The 24,815-nt window shown below is 44.8% G+C and overlaps 1 protein-coding gene across 2 annotated transcripts in view; it reads right to left on the bottom strand.

Annotated features, from left to right (window-relative positions):
- Positions 1 to 24,815, bottom strand: part of TTYH3 (tweety family member 3) — a 74,130-nt gene that overhangs the window by 33,459 nt on the left and 15,856 nt on the right. For both annotated transcript variants that reach the window (XM_021539680.4, XM_021539682.4), the window contains exon 2: positions 3,421 to 3,590. In XM_021539680.4, coding sequence (XP_021395355.1) covers positions 3,421 to 3,590 — 170 coding nt within the window. The remainder of the gene's footprint in view (positions 1 to 3,420; positions 3,591 to 24,815) is intronic.

Genomic DNA, 24,815 nt, shown 5'->3' with positions numbered 1-24,815 from the left:
TAGGGTCACCTAACCAGTGGGTGAAATGGTTTATAGGACAAGTCCTCATAGACAGAAACCAATAAAAATTGGCAAGGACTAGAACTGAAGCATAAATGGAAAAATCTAGGCTAAGCATTCCTGCAGCTTTGTGGCCAGAGCAACTGGGAAGGCTCATTAGAGACATTTTGTTGGAGAGCTGCTGCTAACCAGCTCTGCCTCTGCTGGCTCAGCATTCTCTCTGCTGTGAGCCATTAGGAAACAGCCAAGCACACAGCAGCACTCACTGCACAAACAGCCCCCTGGGACTCAGGGAACCTAGAGAACCATGCTCTAGGCACAGCTGGACTTCACCAGAGCTGAGCATTCTCAGCTAGGAAGACAATAGTCCCTTTCCACGTGCTCAGACAGACCAAACCTGCTGTTTTTGGAACCTCTTGCTTCAGCACTCAGAGCCACAGAGCTGCCTCCCAGGGCAGGCTGCTGTCAGGCAGAGGGTCAGAATGGCCTCATACCCCATTAGCACAGCTGGTCTGGCTCTTCTGGATGTGTGACACACAGCTGGGACAGGGCAGGGTATATCCAGTGGGCTAATCTTTAATCAGTGCTAGCAGGAAGTCCCAGGTGGATACCAACAGCTGGAGTCTGCTTGTTGGGAGCTGCATCTGCATTCCCAGGCACAGACTGATCACAGAGTGCCAAGAGACACTGCATTGAGGGCACTGAGGCATCCAGCTGCTGCAGAGAGGCAGAAAACCAAACTCAGCCTTCCAGGAGAGCAGCAGCACTTGGACAGCACCTTCCTCCCCATGGTGGTACCAACCTGCTCTTGCTCAAGCATGCTGATTTCAGAGAGGAAATTAAACAACTCATTTAAAATGTCAAGAAAAATGATCATCCAATATCACTGTAGGTTCAGATAGAACCTTATGTTATGAACCTTAGTTTTATGGTTCTGCATTTAATACTTGCAGAAACAAATTGTACACCAAGGATGAGAACAAGTGGTTTAGATTTTGAGGAAGCCTAAGCAGCTCTCCAGCTTGTGGATTTGACAGAGTCACATCAAGTTTACCAGAATTTATATGCTGCCCTTCCAATGTTAAATTATCTCACACATGCACTGGAGAAGTGCAGAATACCTCCTTCTCACCCTTTCCACAACCAAAAACAAACACAAGTACCACAAGGCAGCAGCTGCCCGGGTCACATTTGCTGCATAACAATAGCTAACAAGGGGCTGTAGCAGCAGCACAACTATAAATAGCACAGAGCTTCTGTAAGAAAGGGTTAGGACCACAGCTCTCTCAGTGGATTGGAATGGATGCAGCTGAAGCTCTTAAGATCACTAAAATAAAGGTGAATAAGGCTGAGATTTCTTCTTTACAAGTTGTTCTGTGGTTTGCCTTTCCACCCCAGGCACCTGCTGGCAGTCAGCAAAGCGTGGAAGAGCTCCTTGCAGACACAGCCACCCTGGCTGGCACACAAGGTCTCCTCCTCAGCCCCCAGCCCCTGCTTCTGCAGGCAAATCCACGCCCAGCTGCTGCACTCCCCACAGAATGTCTGCTCTGCTCTTTGTTCCAACACTCCAAGGCCTTGCTGCTCTCTTAAGGAGTGCCCCAAAAGAGCAAACACACAAATGCATCAGCAGCAGTCTGGCTCCTGAGCAGCTGAGCCCAGCCCTCAAGGCACACCTCACCTGCAGAGGGATCACACAGCACACCCAGCACCTACCAGCAGGCTGGGGCCAGAAGTGAGCCACCAGGCACTGCCAAATACAATCACCTCATTGCTCCCTCCTCTCTGACTTGGGGACTGCTCCCAGACCTGCCACACCCACAGAGGGGCAGCTGAGAGCACCTGGAGTCTTGGCCAAGAATAGATGATGCTTGGAATTGGAAAGAAAAGCAAATTGGAAAGGGCTTGATACAGGGCACACATCCAGAGGACTCATTCTGCCCAAACCAAAACAAGATCAGAGGCTCCTTCCTTCCATATCTGCAAACACATCCCCGCTTTCAGATGCCCCATCATTCACTCTCTAGGAAATTATCTCCTTTTAAATTCTCCTGCACCCATTCTCCACTAATTACTGATTTTTTTTTTCTTGGTTTTCAGGAATCCTTCTTTCTACCTCACCTCCAAAATCTTCTATTGCTCAGTCACAACATGAAACACTGCTGACCCTGGCACCATTACTAGCAGCCCAAATGGCAAGTTTGTGCAGATAACAAAATGCAGCAGCGTCTTACACAGGCTACAAAACCTGAACATTCCCTCCAATCGAGCACCAATCCTTCCAAACCCAAAAGAATCATCTATGACTCCTTCTTCCTAATCTACTCTCCCACACATAGTGATTCTTTCTGGACACCAGGTTCTGAGAAATCTGCATTTAGACCTGATAAATATTTCAACTGTATCCATCCTGTTTAAGTGATAAGCTCCCAAGGATGGAGGGTCCTTGATTTATCACTTGAAAAGTATCAAAGAGCAGGACATTAACTATTCCTTTTCACATTGCTCAAACCACCAGGCAGGCCTGCAAGCGGTAGAAAGGAAGGAAATACTTTACAGACATTTAAAAACATACATACATCAAATGAAAGAAAGAGGGATTATTGCCAGTATTCACCAAGTAGAGGCAGGGCATTTTGATGCCTTGTGAAGGCTGACCTAAAACAGAGGCTAGCTTGAGTTAAAGAATAAAGTAGGGATATATTAAAAGGCCTCAATGGATCCACCTTGGGCAGCACAAGAGCCCAGTCAGGGCTACACCCAAGATGAACCAAAATGGTCACAAAACAGACAACCAGCCATGGGGTCTCTCACTTTTATAAGTTCTGCTTCATTTGCATATTGGAGTTTAATTGTCCAATTATAGCTTTAGGTTATAAAATCCCATCCTTCTTGTTTTTCTGTTGCTTATGCTCCTGGGCCTGAGATTTGGATCATTTGTCCTTGGTACCCAGCTAGAGAAGGAATTGTTTTGTCTCCCTGTTGCCCTGATTCTTAAAATTTTCTAAAGCCTTCCGAGTTTACATTCTTGTAGAGAACTTTCTCACACAACTTTCTGTAAACCATCTATTGTTTTACATTCCTCCATAGAGGCGGAGAAAATGGGTGTACTAGTAGTTTGTCCAATGTCATTGGAGAAGTGGCACATTCACCCTCCAATCCACCATCACCTTTGGAAAAGTATAAATACTGGAGTCAGAAAATAAACTTCCTCTTTACCACCTTTGCAATAGCAGCAGCTCGCGTCGTGCCTCCACGCGTGCTATAGCGACATCTCCTACTCTGTGAAGAGAGCTCACCACGCCCTAATGTGAAGCCCAGAACTGCACACTACAGCAGCAGAGAATCTGAAAAATCAAAAGCTAAACCCTGGGGCATCGCCTGAAGAGCGAGGCTGGGGACAGGAGAGCGGGGAGGCCGTACCTGCACACCAGGGTGGCGATGATGACACACCAGGCCGTGCAGCAGCAGTCAGCGTTGAGGTGCTCCTCGCTCTTGCGGTGGCGGCAGCACAGCCAGAAGGAGTAGAAGAGAAGGAAGAGCAGGTCCAGAGCCAGGCAGGAGAGAGCGATGCCACCCAACAGCAGCAGAGCCTGCAGGAACAGACGTGGGGTCACAGCTGGCAGGGCAGCCAGGGACACACCTACCAAGGCATACCTTGCCAGCAGGTCATTCTGTGTGTTTAGCACATTTTTAAATTACAAAGAGGTGTTGTTTTTGTCTCATTTGCTCCCCTCTCTCCATCCCACTCAATAAATCCATGTTCTGTACCTCAGCAGTAAATAGCTGAGCCATTTTGCCTGTCCCAGTCTGCAAAAGCCTAAGTTAATCAGGGTTTCCTCTTTACTACTGATCACAGGTCAGCAGATTTAGAGAACAAAAATAATAATAATAATTAAAAATAGTTCAGCCAGCTGCCTCTATCTGTACAGTTTTTTAATCTTCATGAATAAATATGCAGGCTTATTCATTAGAAATCCAAGTGCATGAGTGGGTTTGAAAGGGGGTGGAATTTATTATACATGCATGAGATTATTTTTTTTAAAAAATCAATCTCTCTGCAATGCTTCTGTTCAAGGTAGACCTAGAATAAATGCTAAACCCCTCCATATACTATCCATATATATAGGTACAACAAACGTGGATGCTATAGACACACTTGAAGCAGTCACAAATTGAGTTAGTGTGAATTCTACCTATTTCTAGTTATGTTCCTGGGAGGAAAGGGATGTTGTGTTTAACTCCCTTCCAATTTATTTTTATTTGAAAAATCCTGCCTAGAATCCAAAAATGCAAACCAATTTTGTTAAATAAAATTAAAAAAAAAATACAATTCCAACACCATATCTAGCCACATTTTCCCACCTGCATGAATTAAGCAAAAGGATGCAATTTTATCCACAAGGTGTTTTTGACACATCCTTGCTAGTGGTGACAAATGCCAACTTACTAGAAATTATTTAAATATCTGGAAAGAGTCCAAGTCACTTGCTGCCGCCCCAATATTGGGAATTCAGACATAGATCTGTATCAGCTAACCTAGAACAAAGGCTTGGGTTTTCAAACCAGTATCTCTTTTCCTCCCCATGCAGAAATTCCTTAAAGAACATTTATATGCTTCCTCCTGACTGAAACAATAACTTCCTTCTGATCAAAAGGAACACACCAAAGAATCCTGAGATTAAAGAACTTTCACAACTGGTGACCGTTTCTAACAGGGTCTGGTAGGAACTTGCTCTTTGTAGGCTTTTCTTTCCCCTGCCCTGCTCCATAGGTACTCCCTGCTGGGTGGTTATCCTGGCAAACAAGCCACACAAGGTCCTTGCCAGCCAAGGAACATCAGGCACACGTAGGGAGGTGCTCACCAGCTGCATCCCAGTGCTGCACCACACACCCCAGGCAGCCCCTCACTCTTGGCTTTCCCAGCTTTCCAAACCCTCCCGGAGCCCTGGCATGGGGGCAGCTCCCAGGTGCTGCTTTCCCAAACTACAGAGCACAAACTCAGCCCTGCTGTGCAAAGTGAACTCTGGGATCTCTCCCAGCCAGGAGTGGGGGTGGAAGGGAAAAAGCCCAGTCCCCCTTTCCCATGCTTTCTCCAGATGGTGTGAGCCCTGCTGGAGCTCCTGAGCAGAAAGAGGCCTCCGAGAGGGAAGCTGTGCTCGGAGCCCCGCGTTCCCCCACTTCTGAAGCCTTGCCATGAACGAGCACTCCATACTAATTTGGCATACCAAAGCTCCTCAGGGGTATTCTTTATTTTTTAAACATGTCAGGCTGCTGTGAGGCAAAGCTTTCCTGCCCCGCTCGCCTGCACTTCTTTCTTCACACCCTCAGCCCTCCTGCACATGCTAAAAGGCATTACTGCTGGAAGACAAACTCAGCTGAAAACATCCTCCCAGCAACTCTTTTATCAGCAAAAAATCCACACTGCAGCTCCAGATGTAGGGGAACCGCCCCCATTGAAAGGAAATAAAAGGAAATACTTTAAAAAAATAAAAAAAAAAAAAAAGGGAAAAATGGATATTAGACTGCCAGCTATCAAGCAACCTGAAGTCCCTGCTTTGAAGGGACACTTAATACATGCTTTAAATTTGCATCTGGCCAAAAGGACTTGGCTGGCCACTATACTGCAATCTGCATTTCATTTTCCAGAGAATATTTGTTTTCCATTAATGGATATGTGCCATGACAAGTGAAATCATCCAGCAGAGCAGTTATTAATCTTTCTGACTGATGAGTCAGTTTAGGACCCAGGAACTGGCAGGCAGTGAAAGCCTGGTCACAACCAAAGATATTCCTCTGCTTGCTTGTCAGGATTAAGTGACAGTATTTAAAAAAAGGGGGTTGAGGCTGGATAAACCCTTAGACACTCTATCCTGCACCAGTAAATCTGGGACTCGGTTATCCAAGGCCACATTATCCCAAGTAAATGTAAAATTATGCACTGGGCCTTTTGCCACAAAAGAGCATCAATTTGTCTTCAAACATTTGCTGAGCTATCAGAACCTTTATAGCAAATGATGCATGAACTGCCCTTACAGGAAAATGGAGACAACTTGGAGGAACAGCATTTTACCACTGCACTGACACTAATGGCAGAAGTGGAGACAGAGCAGCCCCTGAAAATGAGAGTAAATCTAAGTGGTATCCCCAGACTGGCAGGAGACGAAGCTATAGTAACAGCAAGCACTTTCAAAATAAAAGCTACACACAGGGAAGCAACCACAGGAGCATTGCTAGCTTGGAGAGGCACCATGGAACCTGCAAGCGTTGTGCAGGGATGGTGCTGCAATGTTAACAGCCTGCCCAGCTCCAGTGTGGTGGCCAGGATTTGTGGTCCTTACCACCTGCACGGGAGCATGAAGCCAAAAAATGGGCAGAAAACATCCAGAGCCTCATGCAGAGAAAGGGGGAACACAAAGCTCAGCAAAAACATCCTCCACAAAGCTACCCAGGGGCTGGTCAGCTCTTCCACATGGCACGGTGTTGGTATCATTCCTAAGGACTTACATGTAGATCAGCCTTTAGTTTGATCAGTCCCTGCCCTCCAAGACCCTGCCCTGTGTTACTGGGGAACAAATAAACCAATATACAGCCTTGTCTGCTGGATGAAAATCCCCCATATGAAACAGCCACTTTCAGCTTGCAAATTCCAAAGGGTGATCCACACTGTTGGTTATCCAAATATATCTATGGACAGTGGTCCTGCAAGGATAATTTTAGCTGCTGAAACTGCACTTAAGGGAGGATTTAATCCCATCCAACAGATGAAGTCACAAAGAAAATAGATCCACATAAGAGACAACAACATCTACGTAAGAACACAAGAAAAGAGATATACAAGACGTATTTCTTTCCTTATAAAGGGGGGGAACCCTAAATAAAGCCACAAGGCATCACAGTGCAGGAGGCAAACAATGTACTGCATTCATGTTAAATGTCAAGGTTTACCACTGCATTAAATGTTGTTTGCTCATCACCTTTACAGAAAAATGCTGCTTAGTGACTCTTCTTTATGTGACCATGTCCCCTCTACCAGGAAGATTATTTGGCACAAAATGTTCTGGCATCAGAATAGATTTAAGAAGTTAATTCTGAATACACAAGGGCTCAAAACAATCCAGGTGTTTATCAGGTACAAGTTTTACCAATCTCGATTTATCCATCTTCCAATTACCACAATCTTTAAACTTTAATTGCAGTGGCAGCAGCATGGAATAGTGAGAAGCATGGAATAGATGATTGCTATTTTACTGCTAGTTGGAAAGTCTACCAAAACTCCTTAAGAAACTTGAGAACAAAGCTGAAGCCTTCATTTTCATTTCACTGCAGTTTCATTTTTAATTTTCCATCAATGATTTTAAAGTTATTTTATCTTAAAACTTAGTAATTTCAGCCCACAGAAAAAAAAGAGCTACAGCTTTTGAGCACCTCGAGAACACAGCTGTCTTAATCACTGCCAGATTGAGAATGGTTTACCTTAAAGTTAGCTTTTGCCAAAAGAAAGCTTTCCATTGAATCTACAGCTAGCATTCTTTCTCTATTTCCATGCAGTGAGTTGAGATAGTGATAATAAAACAGAGAGAAGAGGTTAAAGGAGTGTGGGAAGAGAAAAACGTTCACCCAGAAGAACAAATGAAGCAACCTGGGCTGCTGCCAAAGGAGCACTCATCTCTATTTATTCCATGACGGACGGAAGTCATCCTAGCAAGAAAAGAAACTGCTGTGGGATAGTGTCATGCCTACACTACTTCCTACACTGCTTTTTTTTTCCTCTTCCAGACTTCAGGACATCTCTCTAAAAAGCTTATGTACTCAGAAGATAAGCATTTATGTTCTACCAAGCTAGCCATTTTTTAATTTTTTTTTTTTTTTAATGCTGGCAACATGAGGAACACTCTGACCTCCCCATCAACTTGTTCTGCACACACTGTATGTTCAGAGACTTGATTTTCAGTACTTAAAAAAAGGCTGTATGAGGTGTTTGCTGAGATACTTGAGTGTCTCAGGATGTCACTCATCCCACAGCCCCTCCAGAAGGGCAGGGACCACAGCCAGCCAGGGATGGCCAGTGGAAGGTGGAGGAGGACGTGGAAAGCACTGCTGATGTCAGCACTAAAGCATCCCTGTCTCCTCACAGGGACAGGCCTGCCCAGGCCAATTTCTGTGCTCAGCACTGTGCAGGAGCAAAGCTGGGCAGGAAATGTGCTGTGGAAGGGGCTTTTCCCATGGTCCTGAGACAAATTCTCTTCCAAGAGGGATCCCCCTACAACAGGGAAGAGCACCATGGAAACACAACAGGTTCCACTGTCTCATCCCCTTCTACAGACAGCTCCCAGAGAAAGCACACTGGTGAGGGACTGCAGGTTACAGATATATTTAGGGCAAGTCCACACTGGAGCAAGCAATATAGGCCAACACTTTGCCTTTAGCTTTTTTTGGCTATTGGCTTTCCTTTCCAGAAAGCAGGAAATGCCAAGGAGTGTGTCATGCTTTTTTTCCTGGTTTGTTTCTTTTTTATTTTTTTTTTTTCAAACACCTTAAGACAATACAGCAGACAAACTGGAATAAAAACAGATCTGCAGCTGAAACCTGTCTTAGCATGACTCCATCACTCAATTCCATTTACCAAGTTGCTTAAATGAGCAGGCCAGTTTCCCCAACACTGCAAAGCTCTCTACGCAGACATGGGCATTATATAGTTAATTTGTATTAGAGCTGTGAACTAAAGCCTCTTTAATTACAAATGAGTGTTCACACAGGGTTTTAATGTAGTTTAACTAGAATGGCCTTAATTCAGTGTAGTTTAGTTCACTTTAGTGCATTTAAAGTGCTTTAACTAATCTGTTTTGAATTTATTCCTCCAGTTAATTCAGATTAATTTCTCAAGTGTAAGCAACAACTAAGAACAAGGCTAGGTTGATAAAAGATTCATCATCATTTCCTCCATACTAACATTGTGACCCCTTATTTCATAATTAAAGACTTTCAACTCTGCCTTTATATTTGGTCCAATTCGCAGAAGCCAGAAGTGTAGAGGCCAAAAAGACACAGCTTGCTGCTCCTTGGCTAACTGCAGCAAGCAACTCAATAGAATCACTGCTAGGGTTTTGAGAGCTGTGGCTGAATAATACACAGCTCAGGTATGTCTGCACACCTCAGCTGTCACAGGTTACACGGGAGCAGGTGCTAGAATTCATCAGAGCAGCTCATACCACACCCCAAAGAGAGATGGAAAGCACAGACTAGGAAAGATTTGCTTAACAATTGGGTTGGATATTTTTTCATGCCCATGAATGCAGATCTAAGCTGTGCTAACCAGCAGTAAACACTGGAGTCCTATTGGGTTGAAGTCAAATAACAATGCATTCATTCCCTTAGTTGTTACAAACTCAGCAATCTCCATCTTACAGAGCAAGGAAATGTTCCCAGAGGTAAGAAGGTCCTCTAAATTGGATGTTCTTATCCCTAGTTTCTCCATAGTGCTGGCTGAAAGCCTCTGTGCACTACAGTGATGAAAAGAATGAGACACTCTCACCAAACTCAGTTTCCACTGACAGGTCCCCACAGACTAAATCTTTATTAAATGAGGCTTAGCTCAGAACTGGCAGCTTGTCAAATGAGCATTCTCGCTGAAAAGGCGGATTTCCTTTCTGGGGATTCTGCAAATTCCCTTGCAGGACTCTAAAAAAAAAACCACATCATCACGGATGCATCAGTGTTCCTGCAGGTCTTTGCCCCAAATCCCAGGCCAGCAAAACATGTAAGGAATCCTCATGGGAACAGGCCTTCAGCTTTAGAAGTTTATTTCTTCTTAGTATTCCCAGCTGGACAAAGCTACAGCCATTAGTTAATTCTGTTAAAAGGCAAGAATCAGATAATCTTTTGGGATATTGAGGTGAAGGGCACCGAAAGGGTAGCTGGAGGAATTTGGCAGGTATCCTGCACCTCTCACATCCACACTCAGCTTGCCCAGCTGACCCATGGCAGACCCACACAACTCCAGCAGACATTCCTTTCCCACAGCAGATTAGCTCACACATTCCCACCCAACAGCAGCTCCTCTCCTTGAGGTCTTTTAGAAGCCACTTGACTTCCTTGGTTGGAAAACTGTATCATCCATTAATGCCTCAAAACACAGGCTCCTCACAAGGCAATTTTCCAGCAAACTGGATAATGGAAAGAAACCCCATGCTATAAAAGAAGTATGAATTTAATGCTCCTACAGCTCAGGGCTAAGCAAGCAGTGCCTGGATAACCTGGCTGGTGCTCAAGGGCTGTATAAATTCCCACACCAAGACAATTCCCCATCCCCAGCCCTCCAGCAGGAGCTCAGCTGTGCTCCTGCAGGCCTGGAACTCCCTGAAGGAAAGACGTGGCACTGCCTGCAGGCAGGGACCTGGGCACAGTTGCAGAGCCCAGCACGTGAGGCAGCACTGGTGTGTTAAAAAAAAAAAAAAAAGAAAAAAAAAAGAGCAGGAAATGCTTAGGCCTGAAGCCCAGTGATTTAATCCAATTTCCATCCTTTTTTCCCTTCCCCCTCCTACAATGTGCACTCTCAGAGACAATACACTTCATTTAGAGGGGAAAAACATGATCTCTCCTAAGTGCCTGTCCTTACACTCTATCAAGCCAAGTGCTGGGACACTGCTTTTTTTTTTTTTTTTTTTCCATCTATGATGGCCATTCATGCTTTGGCACAGACAGCAGCCTCAAGGATTTTCTTCCAAGGCCCCAGCTGTACAGAATTTGTGCTTTACTCCACGTTAGCTGTTCTTCAGCTATTGCTGTTCCCTATTAGATTTGGGTTTCAAACCCAAGCATTCATCCTGCCCCTGTGAATTTTAAGAATTCTCCACAAAGACTGGGCCTTCTACTAGAGGTAATTACACTGATCATCTAAAAGTCTCCCATTCTTCTGCAGAACCCAAACCCTGTCCTTTCCAGGAGACATGGCACCAGCTCAGATTAAATGCAGTATTTAGGCTCACAGCAACTTCTTGATCTTCTTAATCACCTCTCCTTAAACCAGACAACCAAATCTGAACTGATCAGCCACTACAGAGTTTGAAGCCACTGAGCCCAATCCTCAGCTCTGATGTCCTGGCAGGGAGGTCACTGCAAGCTGCACACACCAGTCATCAGTATTTTGCCATTATCAGGGAGAGGATAAACAAGGCACTGGGGAGGGAGAGGAAAGAGCATGGAAAATTAGCAGAGCCACCCCAAAGTGGAACAGAAAACAAATCCTTGTCCCACTTGTGGAAACTTCGCCCAGCCCATCAACAGGGTTAGCCCACACCATCAACAGGAATGGCAGTGTTTCCATGAGCATGACCACTGTAGATAATGTGCTTCTGCTCCCTTCTGCCATTATTTTGCATTATTTTTGAACTTGCTGGTTTGTCTTCAGGCACTATTTTAATCCCACTTAATGTCTTGAGAGTTTTGGCGCAGAGCATCTACAGCTGCACGCTATAAACTCGAGAATAACGTTTGCTGCACTGAACCACAAAACTTATACAGAATAACAGAGAGAGAATCCAAATTGGAATGGAAACTCTTAACATCACATTGTTACTAATGTTAGACTTGAAAGGCAATTTAATGTTGCCTTTTTTTAATGTATACAACTTGTTCCATATCATTAGCACAATGAAGAGTTCTTTTTCTAAACTGCAGCTATTAGGAAAATGTCTAAGTGAGAAGCTCTAGCACACACTTTGGCATTTGAAGGCACCAAGTTTAAAAAAAATAGAATTAATTAGAAGGAAGAGAGGTACTTTCTAGCCAAGATTACAAATCCACTGCAAATGGCTTCATAAGCTGCTTTTATTAGCACTGAATGAACAGGAAGGTAAGCAGCAATAATTTGGCTTCTCTATTTATGTGTCAGTGATGGCAATGGGTCATTTTAGTGTACTCAGGTGTCTATGACAGGGAGATCCACATCCAGTTTGTACTCAGATTGCAACCTGAAGTCAATCCTCAGCAAAAGGGATGAGAAGTTTTGGAACAACATGTAAATAACCAACAGGACAACAACAGAGCACTGAGTTTCCATAACATTTACCCTATTCAGCTTCACTGGCATTTGTCTACACAAGTGAAGCAGGTCAAAAGGCTGTTTACACAGCAAAAATCCAGTGCAGTCCATAATACACTGTAAGCCTACTCCAGGGTGAGAAAAACAGCACTCCTGATTGTGTTAGCAGAGCCCTGGTCTGGCTGCCCCCAGGACTGACCTCTGGGAGGGAAAAAAGAACAAAATCAAAGGCACACTGCCCCACATCTTCAGAAAGTCACAGCCTACTGTGCTACAGCCAGCAGCCCACATGACATCTTCCTTAAAATAATTTGTATTTGAAGTCAGCTTCAGTGCAGTGGGTCGGTCATGCGGAGAGGCCGTGAAGAGCTGGGAAGGGGCAAAATCCCATGGGGAAAACTTCTGTGAGCTGGGCAGGGAGAACAGAGACCTCTGACCCATCTATTGACTCTGGATCCCACTGACCTCCTTGCACAAACAAAGCAAACGTGCCATTTAACTGCCAGAGACAAACAGGTGCCACGCTTCTCACCATAAATTCACTCCAAACTGCCTCTTTCAGGACTTCTGTAGTCGGAGTTCAAAAAAAGAAATAATTTTTTTTAAAAAACAGGGGAAAGAAAGGGAGGAAATCTCTTCCTTCAACTTAAAACTGCACCTTTCCTTCCTACAAAAGAGGCTCCTTCATGTGTAGGAAACATTTCAAATTCAACTCTTCTTTAGTTTTATTTTGGGGTTGTCTTTTTTTCCTTTTCTTTCTTTAAAGAAAACAAAAAAGCTCTCAAAAAAACTTTCAGGGACAAAGACTACCAATACTCACTATTGAGAGCCTTCAAACCCATGAAAAAAAAATACCATAGAGGGACTAAGAGAGGAAGCAGATTAAAAAAAAAACATCCAAGCTAGCCAAGACCCACCACAGTCACAGCTGGAGCCCGTGTTCTGCACCACTGACAACACTGGGAGCGTCATTAACCACTTCTCCTCAGCCTGTGCAAGGGAGGCTAGGGAGCTAAGAAAGGCCTCCTGCAGGCTCCTGGCCAAATGTGAGAAGGGATTAGGGCCTCCTCAGGCTGCTGCCCTGAAGGGAAATGCAATCTGAACACCGAGTTTTCTTTGCAGCTCTTCCCACCAGCAGTGCAGAGCTGCAGATGCTCCTCTCAGCATCCAGAGTCAAGCTCCCCATCAAGAGCAGCATTCTGGTGAGTGGTCACTGCCTCACCCCTCTGCTTCTGCTCCCCAGCATCATCCTGATAAAAGAGGAGCACACACGTTTTAAATTGAGTGCCATTCCTGAGTGAACAGGGCACAGCTAACAGCAGATGCTCTTATAGATTAAACCCCTTGCAATTACAAGGGAAGTCTGGTGTCCCAACACAAATCCACAGAGGGCATCAGTCTCACCCTGTGGCTCTGCTTCTGAGCAGCTCTTCCTGCAGTCTCTTCATTTCCCCACAGGGTCGGGGGAAGAGGGGAATCTGTCTCCTTTCAACTGTTTCAAAGCTGTTTAACTCTCTTAGGGTTTGCCTGCAAAGCTGAAAGCTGTCATGGACCACTGGCCTAAAAAAATTTAAAGTACTTGATTTGTATCAACTATTTAAAGACAAACACACCTCACTTTTAGCCTCCTTTGCCACCAAGTTTGTGAATACATAGGAGACAGGGCTATTTGGCTGTAATAGAGGTTACATCAGTTAAAAGAAGGAGGTGTTTGCCCCACTGTGTCCTAATAGGATTTTTCATTAGTTGCTTTGCTTTCCCATGACATATATCATATTTACTGAAAATCAATGCATTTTATAGGTAATTTAATGCACGCACAGCCTGCCTTCAGAGATCCTTTTATCCTGCTCATGAGATCAGTGCTGGTGGGATTCCTCGAGTTCCTGCACAGATACTCATTCATTCAGCAATTCTTCCGAACCACAGAGATTGATTTTTCAGGAAAGTTCCCAGAGTTCTCTTAGAGGTTCTGCCTGCACTTATGTCATGGCTATATTTAAAGCAAGAATCCCACTAAAGTGGTTTATAACGTGCTCTGGCAGGACAGTGTAGACAGAGCTAAATCCTATTAAGCTACTTAAGTTGCTTTCCCCCTCTGAAGTCATCTGTCAAATGCTGCTCCTAGACATAGCAGCCAGCTATCAAACTGGCTTATCAAGAGCCATGCTTAAAACACCAGACAAAACTATAAAATGCAATCATCACACACATGAGGAAGAGAAACTGGGGCAGTGTGCTGTTCCAGTAACCTCCTGGGATCCCAGAGGGTGGAGAAGGCTGGTGATTAGCTTCTCATTACAGTCAGATTGCAACCCACTTGCACACCACTGGACCTTATTAAAGGGAAAAAATAAGAATGACTGTGTCTTTAATGTTAGCCTTGACTCTTCTGAAAGGACTGCATGGACAATACATGAATGTGAAGCATACTTTTAAAATAGAGATCACACTAACAGGGCAGGAGGGGGTACCTGGGAAAACAAAATACCATTCAGCCTTAACTCAGCACCCCACAGAGAAGGGGGAAAGCAGCATTCATGGTTATTTTATCTCCTTTCCCAGTGACTCAAAAATAGGCACCACAGAGTGCTGAAAGGTTAATTCCCATAAATGTTAAATGCCCACATTTAAAGCTCCAGCTTTACAGCATTCACTCCAGTGTGTCAACAAGTCACTGATGCTGTGACAACACCATACTGAGATTTCAGACACAAACCTCAATTCCACACATTCCATACAATAGTAGAAAACAATAGGTTGGAAAAGACCTCTGGAGGTCACTGTAGTGCAACCTGCTGCTTAAAGCAGGGCTAATTTAATAGATGGGGCTGCTCAGAGTCTTGCCTGGGCAAGTTTTGAGTGTCTCTAATGCTTGAGTTCCCACAGCTTCCCTCGCCCTCCTCCAGCACTACAAAGCAAAATGCTAATAAGTGACAGCACCCATGCTCCATTTCCCATTTCAGCTTGAGGTTGTTGTCACTTGTCCTTTTGCTGGGCACCTCTGAGAAGAGCCTGGAACCATCTTCTCCAAGTCCCTCCTTCACTTATGCAAAGGCTGCTCACAGTTCTGTCATTTCTCCTTCTCCTCTCCCGGCTGAATGTCCCAAATGTCCCAGCCTCACAGGTCAGCCTCTGACCAACAAGTGGCTTTTCCCTACACATGCCCAGCTCATCAGCACCTCTCCTGCCCCAGAGCCCCAAGGAATGAGGCAGTAACACAGGATTTATGCTGGCACACAGCTGGAGGAGAGTCCATGCATGTGAAATGGCTGATGACCCCATTTTAGGGCTACTCTCAGCTTGCTTACAGAGGCTGGGCAAAGCACAAGCCTTCAGAGCAGGTTTGCCTCCAGCTGCACATCCCACCCCACTTGACAGGGTCACAGAACACCAAGAGGTGACAGACTTGCCCCACACTGGGTGTGAGAAACACAGCAAGCACCATCAGAATCTGAGAGACTCAACAGCATGCATGCAACTGCTTAAAACCATGGGACAGCTGAGGGGAGAGAAGAGGAAAGAGAAAGGGGAAAAAGCAGCACTAGAGAAGTTACATGCTTCAGACCAAAAACAAGGCACCTCAGGAGTTATTTGAGAGCCCAACTGCAGGGATGCTCCTGCATCCCATGGGCTGCTGCCTTGCAGAGCTGCACAGCAACGAGCCCGGAGGTGGGAGGCTGGCAGCTCGCAGGAGAGCTCCTGGCTCAACCCCTGCTCCCATCCCAGAGCCTGGCTCAACATCTCCCCCCATCCCAGAGCCTGGCTCAACATCTCCCCCCATCCCAGAGCCCGGCTCAACCTCTCCCCCCATCCCAGAGCCCGGCTCAACCTCTCCTCCCATCCCAGAGCCCGCCCGGCTCACTCTGGTATCGATCCCTGTCCCAAACCAGGGTCAGGCAGGGAGACAGCCAAATGAGACAGGGCCTTGGTTAAATAAATGAGCAGCCACACCACGCTATCACAACAAGAATATAGGAAAATCACTGTTTTATCTTTGTCCACAGCTCAGGTTTTCCTCGACAAGCAGGAAGGCAGAGCTGCAGAAATAAGGAGGGGGTGCAGGGGAAGGGGTAAGATGTGCAGCTGTGCTTGTGCCTGACACAGCTCAGAGAAGTGCTGACACCCAAAAGGATTAATGCTCCTCAAAGGCAGCACTACACAGCACAAGTGCTGCTTCTGTAGGTGTTTCACTCCATTAATTTAGGAAAGTGAGGGAGGAAGTGGTCTCTACAGAGAAAGCTACCCAGCCCCAGCTTCCAATCCCAGGGTTCCAGACCACACCAAAGTTTATAACAGAAGATGAGAATTCTCAAAGAACAAGCAGGAAAGAGCACAGAAACCAGCACCATATGGGAGAGCAGCTGATCCAGCTGCTGGGCTCACCACCAGCACAGCCACAGAGCAGGTCAGGAAACCTGCTAGGGATGTGGAGGAGCAAAGCTAGCTCTAGTGCCTGAGCAGCACAGTCACAGCAGAAGAGCTTGTTACAGCTTCCCTCTTGCACAACAACCTAAACCAAATCCCCAGTAAGTGCAAGCAAAAATGAATCTAAGACACAGAACTTGAATGCAATGATTTGCAGGCTCTAGCACAAGAAATGGCTTGGGGTGTGGATGGGGAGAACTCAGCACATTATCTTCCAGGAGCATTTAGAGCCAAGAAAAGAATGAACTCCTCTGCCCTATTTCCCAGACTGTGCAGGAGCAGCTCATCTCCTGAGCAGTCACTACTGATCAGGTGCATCTCCTCAGGCAGTGAAGTCCCACAGGGCTCACTCAGTGCCTTGGGGAGGGGAAAGCAGCAGCACCTCTCCCTTTTTGCCATTACACAACTGTACTTAGAGCAGTTGTTTGTGCAGCCAGGAACACCTACCTGCTTCCCACTATTTATAAACCACCGCAGAAACAACTGTGTTTTGTGTCACTGCCTGCCCTAAATTGCCTGCCCCTCAGCTGATCAAACAGCAGCAAGGCAGATGAGAAGCACTAGCATGAAGTCAGATAAGTCTGGCTCCTGAACACCCAACTCTGCACTGAAACAGGAGGCCCTGAAGCAATCCATGCTGCCAGCTCTGGTGGGGATAGAACAAAGAGCAGATCTAATATCTTAAAGACAGAACCCACAGGTTTCCTGCACGCAAACATACACACACCCATTGCTGCTATGATTGTCTCAAACAGGGAAAAGCTCCAAGAAATACAGCACCTTCATACGCTTTCTTGTCCGAGAGGAGGAGATCCTGCCACCCTACTAAGTACTAAAACAATTTTAAAGTTTTTAGGGACTGAGTACAAATTTGTTTGAAAATCTGTCACATTGCTGTTGGTTGCTTTGAACAAAACTAATTGCAAAGACATTTGACAAGCAGACAGCTAACTATTAGATTTCTTTATTACTTAGCAGTAGCCAAAAAGGTCTGTAATCATTTATATGGGCACAGTTCTCAAGCTTATAAATTACTGTTATTTCTGACTCAACTTACTTCAACAAGAAAAAAAGAGGTAAAAAGCATAGTTTTAATAAGTGAGATCTCTCCAGTTTTGACAAAGCACTGCTTTCCTCCTTAACAGCTGCTGCTACATATGAAGGTGTCAGACTTTTTTTTTTCTCTTCTCCAACACCACAGCTGAACATTTAGCAACAGAATTAAAACAAGAAAGCCACCATTAAAAGTTGTGACAATTGAGCCTGTGATGGGTAGTGTGGCTCTCCCTGGGCTCAAGCAATCACTCACCACATCACTGGTGTGGTCTCTGAGCTGGAGACAATGCCACACTTAGAACCAAAGCCAGGAAAAGGAAACAGTAATAGAAGAGCAGCTTCCAAAACCTGTTATTTCCCCCATCCACAGAGGGAAGATAGCCAGGTTTCCCCTCCATGTTCTTCTCCTTTAAAAAAAAAAAAAAAAAAGCTGTAAATCCCTGTGTTCTCCAGTGAGACTGACTTTGATATCCACTACACAAATACCAAGATGTGTTGTTTAGGTGAACTACCCAGAGGTCATCATCTCCCATCTGACCTGCTGGAGCAGCGAAGCACAGCGGACACAGCTCCACACTAACAAGCAAGGCTATTTCTGCTGCTGTGCTTGATGATCAAAGCTTTTCCCTAAAATAATAAGATCCCAGGGTCTCCAAGACCAGTTTGGTAACAGCTAAGATGGGGAGAAGACCCTTCCCTTCCAGGAAGCAAACGCCACACAAGCTTTGTGTTAAGCTTTGTGTTGAGCTTTGTGTTAAAATGATCCACAGCAGCAAGAACGCCTTATTAAAATTTGCAACTAACTTAATCAAGGAATTCTAATATTCATAACTGAACTTAAAAGCACTACCCTCTGGGATACCAGAGAATTTCCCCTCAAAGACTGTTCACCTCATTGGCAGTCATGTTGCTTTTCATAATCTTGTTCACAAATTCAATCAAGCTCCAGATAAAATCTAATCAAGTTGGACAAGCTGAATTGCAAGGGCTGTCGTTTCAAGTCCTTTAACAGGAGGTCAGCTCAAAGTAAGCCTCTGAAGTCCCAGGACTTCAGCAGGATTATTTCATGTAGTTCATTGCTGTAGGCACCAAAGATCATTTTAGCTCCCCAAACTATTTTTAATACTCACTCTAGTGGAGCATAAGATCTCTAGACAAGCTGGGTTTAGTCTTCGGTCTTTTTTGCTCAAACCCTCAGTGATTTCTCCAGGCACAAAAGTGGCTCTCTCAGGTACAGGAAAGAACAGCTATTCACAAAACTTCTTTATTATAATTGTTCTTCAACTGCAGTTTGTCCCTCTGGAAAACATCCCCATCCTTGAGAACGACTGCTAGTCTGGAGATACTGACCATTCCAAAGCAGACATAAAAGCACCCAGACTGCCAGGGCAAAGCATGAAGGAAGACCTCATCATTCACTCTTAAGACAGGCTGGTCACTTCGTTCTGCCTCTGGAGACACCCTTTTCCTTTTCCCCTCAACTGAAAAAACAAAATTTAAGCCATAGCCAAGATTCAAATCCTTTGGCTACTCCCCAGCAAACAGGCACTAGGAAAAATTTACTCCCACAAAAATTAAATGAGAGAAGAAGCCTTTTTATAATTGATCAATCCAGATTAAAAGATTCATGAAGCATGAACATAACTTGAAAATAAAACTCTTAACCCTTTTGAATACATGCTGATATTGTAAGAATAAAAGGATTCAAGTGGTTCTTGGTTCTAAAGTTAATTTTAAATTCCATCTATGGAGCCTGGGAATCACTGGATAACACTTAAATACCTTACAGGACAGTGTGACATTGCAAACCAGTGTGACCAGGGTTTAAGCATGTCCAGCCATACCTGAAATGTGGCTGTCACTTGACTGCTTTCCTTTTGTTCACCAAGCATGTAAGAATCCTTATTCAGACTAATAGATCTGATGCAGATTCAAGGCCTCTCCCTATGAAAGTGGTGTTGATGAAAAAAATGCTTTCATAACAATATTAGTCACAAACTTTATTATAACTAAAATCTTAAGAGGAGAACACCCTTTTTTCCCATCATCATACGTTTGTGGATAACAAAACAATGAATGGCCCCACTAGCCAACTTCTCAACACTTGAAAAGTAATTATTTCTCAGCTACTGAACGGATAAACAGAACTACCAAGTTTCCAGCTAGCAAGCCACTCCCCTTCTTCCTCTTGTTCAGCATGTGCAGCTCAGGTCATTTCCAATTTTGATTCCAGCAGGAAGAGCTATTTCAGCCAGTGCCCAGAAAAAAGAAACTCAGAAAACCCAGACTCACTGGCTGCACTGCATTAAAAAGCACTAGGAAAAAAGGCCACTGATTAAAGGGAGGCAGCCTTTATCTCCAATGCACCAAACATCTGAAAGGATGTTCCCTCCCAGATACTTCAATGTATCCATCTTGCTTCCCTTCCTTTTTTTTTTTTTTTTTACAGTAAAATCTTTGTTCATTTAACTGTTTATCCAGCCAGCTTCAAAATTAAAATACTTCTGCCTTGTCTCCAATCCAGGTTGGTCCCTGGTGACTATCTCCTGTATTTTACATAATACTATCTCTTTCTAGAAACTAAGCTCTAGGGAAAATGAAGAAGTAAGGAAGCTCGAGCCTATTTATCAGGCCTGACACTTCCTATAAGAATGCAGCCCTGGAAAACCATTTCCCTGACAAATGGATGGGCCTGAACTGAGTTGCACAGCCCTGTATTTCGCTTTCTCATCACTCTTCTAAAGAGGTGCAACTCTGAAGAGGACTTCAAAACACAGATGGGCTTGCAAGAGGGGAGCTTGCAGGGAAGGTGGGGACTGGAGCTACGTGACAGACCCCAGCTGAGCCCCAGGCTCTGGTGGAGTCACCTGTGCCCCTGCTCCTCCAGCTGTGAGTGGCATTCAGATCCTGCCACATCCCATTTCACTGGCCACGTCCAGAGCTTTCAGGCACATTGCTGAGGAGCAGATGCACATACACCACCAAGGAGAGCATCACATCACAGATAACCTAATTCTGTAGAAGGGGAAAATTGATCATGTGGCAACAAGAACTGCTCAAGACTGTTAAAGTCATGGAGGGTGTGGCCTTAAGGGCAGAGGGAAGCACAGAAAGAATCAGCTCTGAAAAGGATGGGTTGATGCACTTTAAGAGGAATATTCCCTGCTCAGCTACAATTCTGCAGGTCACAAATGAACCAGAAATAAAATGCTATTACAGACCCTTTCACCAGCAGTCCAGTGGGTTGTTCCATTTGCTCACAGCATTGTTTCCAACTCCAAACCAGAAAGAAGCCATAAAGGACAGGAAAAAGCTCACCTATTAGCCAAAACAAGAAGTGTGGTTTTTTCCATGATGATTTTAAAAAAAAGCTATGATTGAGGAAAGCCTATGGAGTCACATGAAGACAGAATTAAGCCAGCAACCTTTTATTTGGTCCCCGATTTCTGCTTCTTGATTGAGCACTCCAAGATATTCCAAAAGGGAGATTCAACAAAGCCTGCCACGTCCTACACTTTTCCACCCAACTCTTAGTGCTGGAGCACTAGGAAGGCACAGGGACTTTGTTTCCATGCCAGGTTTATGCCAGGCCAGGGTTATAACAATTCATCAGCCATGAATATCCAGTGTTTCATGCCTGGATCAGATGTTCAGTCTGGTTCACTGGGCAGCTGTTCAAACACCCTGGCCCTGGCCAGCAGGGCTGCTCCTGTGCATTCCAGGCCTGGTTACACTGGAACTGGAACCAGACCTACCTCTGAGCTGCTGTGAAAACCTGTTTCCAGCCTGCTCAGTCCTTTGATTTAATCACTGAGCAGCCCCAGGGTGCAAAATGTTCCAGCCACCCTCCTGGACCATGACCTCAGGAACCACAAACTTCCACTTCACACAGGTGTGATTAAAAGGTCTAAAGCTGCAAATTTTATTAGGGATGGGAGAGTCACATCAGTGTCAGAATTCCCCATGCAGGACCTCAGATTTAGGTGCCATTTACACAAAGAAAGGCTCAGTGCTGAAACCACAATTTTGCACTGTTTCTCTGCTGAGCTCCTGCCTGTAGGTGCCTATCATAGACAAACATCCATGTTCACAGCCAAATCTAATTTTAAATCGTGCTGAGTATGTTAGATTACAGTACTATCCATCTCTGTATCTTGTTCAACAAGAAATATAAATGTATTTATTCCAAATGGGTGCTGGATGCAGTTTCACCAACATGCACAGGTCTTGGCACTGCAGCACTGATACAGCAGTGCCATTCCATGGGAAATCAGGACCAAAAAATTTAATGCCATTAAAAAGTAAAGGAGATTTTGAGCACACAGTTACAGAGAGAATGGTCAGAATCTCCCTCCTCATAATGTTTAAAAAAGAGATCTGCAAATCTGTAGAGAAACAAACCCATTTTCCAGGGATTCAGATCACAAGTGCAAATCTTGCAGCAAAGCTTGGGCTCCATACAACTATGGGATTTCCTGGGGTTTCACTGTACACACAGGCAAACCTAAAGTCAATTTGTTTGCATGGATTTCTACAACATAAAGATGTTTGGATTTGATTGTTTGGGGGTTTTAAAAACAATTTCAAAACTCTCGTGTAACTTGTAAGGAAAGTGACAACACTTAAGTTTTCTCCTGGGCTCTTCGAGTATATCTAAGCACCTGCATGCTGCAAAAATAATCTAAATAAAAAACCACCAGCAACAACAAAACACTCAAACCACACAGGACTTGAGAACATGCACTTTATCTGGGTTATTAGAAAAAACATCTTTCCAAACACAGCACAATGGAGGAAATATTTTTGCAATTCTCCACAGTTCCCAGAAGAGTGACCTCTTCTAGCACCAGCCCCAGCCTGTGCACTGCAGACTTGGACAGCACCAAACCCTTCTGCACTGGAGAGATGCAGAAGAGGAAGTGGTGACACTTCAGGCAGACAAAGCTTTCCTTTTAAGTCCAGGATTGAAAAAAAAGTGCAAGACAGCAGAATTATAAGTTGCTCGATCATAATTCTAGCAGGAAACACTCTGCTCTTATCAGCATTGCTTCAAACCACCCTTGTTATGCTAATCCAGTAACTGGTGAACGCTGAAGCGCCCTCCATAGAGGACCATTGTGAGAAAAGAGTCCTTCAACATTTGTTTGCACAGCAGCTACATCTGGGGAAGAAATTACTGCAAAGCTTCTACCTCCCAGCAGAGCACTGCTTGGATCAGTTTGAAAGGCAGAAATGCCAAGTTCACATGCCCTGTGGAAGCCTCAGCCACACCTTGTCAGTGATGCAGCCCAGCCCTCTGCACTGAGCCCTTGGGGCACACAAAGTCCCTGTGCACTAAGAGTTGGGTGGAAAAGCGTGGGACGTGGCAGGCTTTGTGTTGAATCTCCCTTTTGGAATATCTTGGAGTGCTCAGTCAAGAAGCAGAAATCAGGAACCAAATAAAAGGTTTCTGGCTACTTCTGCCTTCTGAGCAGATTTCTTTGCTTGGGGTTGCTGCTCCAGTCTGGCCTGCAGTAGCAGAGTTAGCACAGCCAGCTCCCTGCTCCTGTCACCCTGATCACCTTCATCCTGACATGCCTCCAGCTGCTCTCTGAGGACCATTCCATGCACAACTTACACAATGCCACGAGGTATGCTAAAGACCAACTTTGGTCTAGGAAAAAAGGGAGCCCCACAAGCTAAAAGCAAAAGTCATGCCTTTTATAGAAAGCACTGTGCAGTTTGATTCCTCTACTTGTGATAAACTTACCCTTTGCAACTTTTCACTGTGTATTTCACTGGGAAATTTAAGCCGTTTTGGACACTTGCTGTTGATAATGGAGACTTCCCCCACTTCTCCACCCACTTAAAGACAATTCATCTCACAACTGCAGTTCTGCATTCTGAAAGCATCACATCCTCCCACCAGCAGACAGCCTCCCCAGTCAGCAGTCCTGGCCCTTTGAGCTTGAAAACCTTAAAACACATTGAAGCCTTCCTTCAGAAAACCCACAACACTACTCACTGAGTAGTGGAGCAGAAGGAGGAAGTAGGTTTTCTTTAACATCCCAAACTGATAGCTCCCCCCTCACAGTGTAATCCTGAGCTATTCTTCCCACCAACTCCTTTTTCTCATCTCTACCCAAGTATGCTGAGATTATTGCATCTGCTGTGTATTTCTGCTACCTTTGGGTTAATAACCAATGCTTTCTATCCATGAAGAATCACAGGACAGAAGTACTACAGTAGAAGAGCTTGACAGGCCAAGCCCAAGGTGTTGCACAACCAGCCAACAAAGCTCAAGGCAAAGTTCCCTTTCAGGGAAAAGCTCCTTCAGTCACAACAGCACAGCCACCAGGGGAGGATTTCACCAGCACTGCTGAAGAACAGGTCCAGTGCTCCTGCTCACCAGGTCCTCACTTGGCCTTGGGAGGGAGGGATCTGTACTTCTAACCCACAAACCAGGCCCTTTTCCTTTCCTTTATATGTTCACAACTTCTGACTGGCAGATTTGGGGTTACAGTGCCTTTCAGAATGAAGGGCCAGGAGCACAGACTCTTCAGTCTGCTGTTTTAAACCTCACATCTCAGGTTAGAAACACAGCCCACAACATTCCAACTGGAAGTATGAGGAGGGATCCAGCAAAGGAAGAAGAAATCCAATGGCCAACAGCCAGCTGCCTCCTCCACTTCCTACTCTGCACTCATCTACTGCAGCTCTTTGAAGCAACAGGGAGTCAGGAAAGAGAGCTGGCCTGAAAATTCTTGGGGGAAGGATTATTTAATTCAGCCTCCAATACAACATTCAGGCCACAGCCATTGATAGCTGAGGTCATTCCTGCTATGAGCCATCCCTGTGGTTGCTCTGACTTCTGGCCTATCATTCAACACACACCTTGTGGTGCCTTAAAATGACTTTTGTATGTTTGCATCGCTGAGGTTGGCAACTTCCACTAACAACAACACAAAGAGCATTTATCAGTCCTGCAGGGAGTACTTACACAAACTTAAAAATTAAATTAGGCTACTTAAAAACAGCTGTTAGTACCAGATCAGCATTCTCAGTGAGAGGTTCCAGAATAACAAATGCAGAAATACATGATATCACCCTTTCTGGAACACATTTTCATCTACACCAGGAACTGGTGCTTAGTTACTTATTTGCTACTTGCCTGCTGTGTTTACTTTTATTTCAGGGTCTTTCAGTTCACTGCTGCAGCTGGATGACCTTTCAGCCACCTTATCTTGACCAGTGAACCACATTCCTTGGCTTTATAACAACCTTCAGCACTAACTTTGCATTTGCAAACAGC

The sequence above is a fragment of the Lonchura striata genome, chromosome 14 (genome assembly GCF_050655825.1).
Source record: "Lonchura striata isolate lonStrDom1 chromosome 14, ASM5065582v1, whole genome shotgun sequence".
NCBI lineage: Eukaryota > Metazoa > Chordata > Aves > Passeriformes > Estrildidae > Lonchura > Lonchura striata.
This window is presented reverse-complemented; position numbering and strand designations above follow the sequence as displayed.